Source organism: Tigriopus californicus, chromosome 11 (assembly GCF_007210705.1).
Source record: "Tigriopus californicus strain San Diego chromosome 11, Tcal_SD_v2.1, whole genome shotgun sequence".
Classification (NCBI taxonomy): domain Eukaryota; kingdom Metazoa; phylum Arthropoda; class Copepoda; order Harpacticoida; family Harpacticidae; genus Tigriopus; species Tigriopus californicus.
In genome coordinates, this window is record NC_081450.1 from 7,768,764 (window position 1) to 7,774,711 (window position 5,948).

General features: G+C 40.8%; 1 protein-coding gene across 1 annotated transcript; it reads right to left on the reverse strand.

The window, feature by feature from the left end:
• Positions 1 to 2,765: 2,765 nt before the first annotated feature.
• On the reverse strand, positions 2,766 to 5,555 carry LOC131890830 (chitin deacetylase 1-like). Its single transcript, XM_059240267.1, has 6 exons — positions 4,987 to 5,555; positions 4,453 to 4,908; positions 4,067 to 4,365; positions 3,791 to 3,991; positions 3,143 to 3,290; positions 2,766 to 3,071 (listed from the first exon to the last, which is right to left on the reverse strand). Exons 1-6 carry the CDS (start codon positions 5,296 to 5,298, stop codon positions 2,838 to 2,840), a joined length of 1,650 nt encoding a protein of 549 aa, XP_059096250.1. The 5' UTR covers positions 5,299 to 5,555; the 3' UTR covers positions 2,766 to 2,837.
• Positions 5,556 to 5,948: the final 393 nt, after the last annotated feature.

Here is a 5,948-nt window from a genome sequence, read left to right on the forward strand (position 1 = left end):
GCCTTTTGAGACGGCATAACTTTTGATCCAGTCGCTCGTTCAAGCTGAAAATTGAAATGAGTAATTGCTGTAGCCTGGGATCATGCTCATTTGAAGAAGAACATAATGCGCTAACTCAATCGCGAAAAGCTAATTCCCAAACCAAGCGTCCCCGTCCATATTCCAGTTATTCATGTTTTTTTCTTTAAAGGTCGTCTCCTTCTATATCAACAATAGACCGAATGAAATCGTCAAGTACCTCAACTATGTCGGTTTCACCTTCTCCACCCAACTAAAATCAACAAGAGGCAAAGCCAGGACAAGGACCGGATACATTTGCAATAAACTTCCAATCAAGAAACTTCCCCATCCAATAGCTATTCATCTCTTCTGGATCTACATCCCCACAATTTTCCTCTACAGCCTGCACGTTTGGCTTTCCAACTCCATCCAATCCGCCCTCAAATCCGCCCATGTCACCTTCACCAAGTTCCACAAACGATACCTATCCGTGTCTCCATATAAGACAAACCAAGCCTCTTAACATCCAGCTGGCAAGGTTAGTGTTCAACAGCGTTGAGAAGCTGACCTTTTCGGAGGTGATGTTCACACACAAGTTATCCTTCCCGGTCAAGCACTTAACAACACCTTATTGTCCTTGGCTTGACATCCCTTCGGAATATTGGCGATCGCCAAGCTTTGCTCGGCTCCCAGCAAAATACCATCAACGACGGAAGCTGACAAAGGATTTGTTCAGTCTGACCAACCCACTCTACTGTGACAACCAAGATTTTCATCATTTACCTCTGCACCCACCTGTCTTTGTAATGTCAGTGACTTCCCTCTTCCCTTTTTTCATGTGTATTCACTGGACCAATTCTAGTCGTCTCTACTGTGATACCACATTCTAGTGGTATCTTATTATTCCAACCATTTTATCCTTTTATTCAAACATATTTGTGCCCATGAAAACTATTCATGAACACACTTTTATTCAGTTTTTGAGCTGACACGACCGAGAGTCGTAATAGGGTATGTCAATGGGGGGAAATTCAAGGAAAAATGTGGCCCGGCACCCTGATTTTGGGCATTTTGGGGAGAGAGAGCTAAGACAAACATGACAGTCCACTCGCACCATCCGGCCATTGTATTTTCACTTAACAAGTGATTTTGAGTAAAATGTGTTACAAAAAGAAAATATTTGATGCAATTCGGTGAACGCACTATCGAATTGGCTTATTGTTATTTGTTTAGACAAGCAGGTAAAATGAAATAGATATAAAAATGCAGTGGCGCATGCACAATGCGGTTTGGCTGGGCATGTTTTCTTTGATTTCACTCCATGTTGTTCAAGAACGCGTTCACTTGACAAGCCCTATAAATATTATTGTATTATACTGATTATTTGTATGATGTAGAGAATTTTTATACATCATATTTTATTTTATACTTATTTTTACGCCATGACATGACCAAGAGTCGCAATAAAGATTATTATTATTATCATTATATAAATGGAAAAGTGGTTGGCTCAAATGCCTAGCAGGGGAGAGGTCCCCGGTTCGATTCTCCTCCCCGACCTTTGTCAACGAAACTTTTAAACGCTAAGCACACCCACAGATGGAGAACCAATCTGATACGGACTATGGCATTGCCTATCGGAACAATATAAGGACGATCTGATTCGCTGGCCGAGCGGGGTTCACCCCTCCGACCCTAACACTCAAATACAGAAATAGTTTTAGTGTGTTGTGAAGTTTTCATAGTCCTTTTCATCAGGTTACGAAACGCTGTTCGTTTGTCCTTCTTCTCCTTGATAGCCTGATTTTCAAAAGTATCCAAAAGTGGCGCAATTTTTTTGGCACAACTAATGGCTTAATGAGGAATTGTTAAATCGACTTTTATTTCACAAGTCACGACCTGATGAGCCTTTTTTAAAATTTCGATTAAAAGATTCCAGAGCACTCGGACTTCTCAAATCCCAAACTCACCTACGGCAATTGTTGCGGGGCTTGTTAGCCACAAAACTAGCTTCATCAATTGTTCATCCGTTATATTTAATGAAGAGCCACCGACGAGGATTTAGAGGATTCATCCGTTACATTTGGCTAAAAAATGTGAGATGATTATGCCAACATGACATGCACAAAAATAGCAAATGGGAAGAGCAAATATGATTCCTAGAACGTCAACAAGAACAATGCATAAACGAAAACGAAAGCTGCCTTAGAATACTGTGTGCTCAGAAAAAAAAATCTAAAAATGCATTGTTTGACAAACCAAGCATGCCACGTTAGTTTATTAGTTCTTTAAGTCATACCAAAATTAACAAGCGTTGCTAAAATTGTTAGTGTGAGATAACGACCCTTTTTATTGTTCAGCCTTTAACCCACCAAGTAAAAGCAGCCATAGTCTCACGGCCTTGGTATTATCAAAAGTTACAACCAATGTAAATCATCATCTCACGCTTCAACCAGGAGTCCTTGAGCAAGGTTATCCCCAGTTGTCCCTCCCGAAAGATAATCCACGAGCCGTTAACAAATGTACCGGGCCACTCTTTCGTGTTATCATTCGAGTTCTTGCAGGATACTAGTGTATTCATCTCAGGCTCGATCGGATAGCATAGTCTAGGTAACTTGTTGTCAAGAATGTCATGACTTCCGGGATCCAGAAACTCAAGCACTAACGAATCACTGAGGTTTTGTTTTTTTTCTTTGTTTGTTTTTGATTATGGGTTCACTAGAAGTCACAACAAAAAATATCACATTCATTAAGGTCTACAAACGTTTACGAAACCAGAGTGAATTGCTTCAATTCGATGTATATTTATAAACGTTTGTGCATTGATCTGGAAGAAGTCATTTTTTGAAGCTGAATCCGTCCCCAGTGGGATCTAGTAACCAGGGATAGTTATTTGGGCATTCCATGCACGTATGAAGACGTAGAGTTTCCCCTGGCAACTCGCGAGTCGTTAGCGGGCAAGGATTCGGGAGAGAACAAAATGCCTGACCCTTGACATCGCACTTATCCTTCCACTCGGCGTAATCTCGTAGAGAATTGATGTCCACCGGGTTTTGCATCCATTGAATTACCTGAAGGCATAGCTTATTTTATACTCACTCACACGCATTGGTTGTACCCATGGGATTTGATTATTATTTACCTGAAGCTCGGTGACAAAGTAAACATCACTTTGGCTGGTTAATTTCTCTCGAATCCAATCGGATAGGACACGAGTGAACCCTTTGTTGATTTCTAACCAAGCAGCGTCGAAGCTTAAAGTTAAGGGCGCTCGGTTGGATCCATAATGCCTATAAATTTAAGATTTGAAAATATTTTGCCAATTTTACCAATCACATTAGATGACTAGTGACTACTCCAAGCATCATGACTAAATCCCAACCTCGAAAAGTGAAACGGTTTTTCCGTTTAAAAGGCCTGCAAAATTTGATTTTAAGCTCAAATATCATTGAAATAAGACAAGGCAAAAATTGTTTAGTATGTTGCTTTTTTCAACATTCTCTTTTTTTGTTTGTTTTACTTTGAGCAGAAAGCATTTCGTTTTAATCATTTGGAAACTACAGTCAATTGTTCGTAAATTGCAACTTGCAATAAATACTAATACAATCCTGCACATAATTAATGCAGTATTTTTCATCATGGACTGATATTATTGACCTTTATTGGAAAGCCATCTATTGTTTTGTGATTATTTGTCGATATCTAGTGCAGTCAAGTACTTGTGAAGGTGCCACCAACAACAAAGTGGCTATGAGAACGTAACATGACGTTTCTAAATGTTTTTTCTTACCTGTTGAAGTTGTGCTCTAGAAGCGTTCGAAATTGTTGCTTATCGTAAATGTTAGAACAAGAGGAAACAAGTGTGCAACCAGACAAACGCTCATCATAGTTTGGATCATCTCGACGGTCCAATTCGTTGATAGGGAGCTCCCAAATTGGATGACTGCGTGATGGGCAATTGTGAGCATTTCCGTGACATCTGTGTGGCATTCTTCAAATATTTTGCAAAGAAAATTAGTTTCAAGCCCACTTGAAAAACAAGTAAACCTGTTAAACTCTTCCTTACCTGTATAAAAGAGTATAAGGCCAAATTGGCACTCTAGATAAAGGAGCCGCAATAGAAGAGTCGTAAATGAAGAATTGGTCGTTCATCATGAGAAATTGCTGGTTTCCACCCACTCGAAGATAAGGGGCTCGCATACCAATTACAGAGCCATCTGTGATGTTTGAAAACCGTTCAATGATCAACCTCGCCCCGGCCATTTCAGCCAACCAATCGTCATAAGTGCCTTTGGTCCAATATTGAGGATCATCTTTGCGAGTGATAGAAAATGCCCCGATTTCGTGACCACGCCTGTGCAGATCCTGAAATGCACCATGTAAAAAATGCGGAGGTAATCAGACGGTATGTAGGTAGGTTTTAGGTATTGAAAGCGTAACGCTGGTTCTCACCTGTACAGCAGAATAGTTTGTATATTTGTGACTAACAAAAAAAGTTCCTTTAATCGAGCATCCGTTGGGGTTGATGAAATCCTCCTTGAATATTTCTTGGAAAATTGGAATGTTGTCACTATTCACAGCACCGTTGAAAGTCAAGGTAACCATTTGAGGTACTTGGCCCACTTCAAGGTCGCCCGGTACCTGCGTTCCATCGGCTGAGCAAAAGCAGTCAGGCAAGACGCATTGAGACCGATCGCATTTGGGAGCAGCGTTAGGATCTTCGTCGATTGTGCAAGCGACTTCGTCAGAACCATCCTCACAATCACCTTCATTCCCATCGCAAAACAAAAGCTTGTCAATGCACGCCCCATCACCACATTGAAGAAGTCCCTCGGGACAAACGGGTTCGTCAGTTTTGAAATTGGGTCTCGCCAGTCGGGGTTTGGTCAAGCGGTCGCAATTGTCAACCTGAAGGCAAAAAATGTGAGATGAAAAATGTAACTCCCAGGCAAATTTCCAGAACAAAACTGCTCCAAAGAAACTCACTTTAGTTGCCCAATCACACGTTTGGCCATCGAGATCGAATAAAAGTCCCGTGGGACATCGAACTGCAGCTAAAGTATGCCCCCCTGCGAAATCGTTTCCGACACACCTAACAGCATCGCGACAATTCGATTCCGTGGAAAGTCTGAAATATTCACTTAATGGTCGATTCTTGCACAATTCTTCGATAGTACCTTGCAAACGGTCTTGCTCCGCACGATCGTCTGCTCCAAAATCCAAAATATTCTGAGCTTTGACAATGCTAATACTAATTATGGCAATGATATGAAACAAGGACAATCGAGGACACATCATTATGACACAAATTTCATTAAGAAATTGAGCTTGGACTTCTTCGAGGATGAGAAGTTATTCCTCAGATCTCAACTTGATGACTGACTGACTGACTGACCATGGAAGTCTGTTTTTGGTAGGAGTTCGATGGTACATCCACTGGCTTCCCCAACTTTCCGCAGCCGACTACGCAAAGTTTACCTGGCTATCACAGTAGAATGACAAAACAATAAAGAACAAAGTCAGTCCCAATCGTGCATTTTGGAGCATGTGACTTTGCTTTGATAACCTTGAGCAAAAATTACATTACTCTCAGATATCCAACCTTCACCGAACATAAATCATAAGAGTTTTGGCCAGGTAACTAGGTAATGCACTCCTTCCATATAGAGTGTTCTTTTCCTAGGGACAAGATGACCTCTCATAATGAACATGTGTCTTCGAACCGGGGCGAACTTTCTCTTACCTGATTTCTGACTGATACCAACCATATCTGAAATTTCATGTGTTTGCTAGACATTATTGCCAAAAGATTATGATTTTAGAGTAGAAATAAGTTATTTAATCGGCACGTTCCATTCGAATAGTTAGTTGGATGTCTGTACATGGGGTGGCATTTGATCTCAACGATGTTCGTTGTGTCATACAGGATGTGAGGACAGAATATTTTA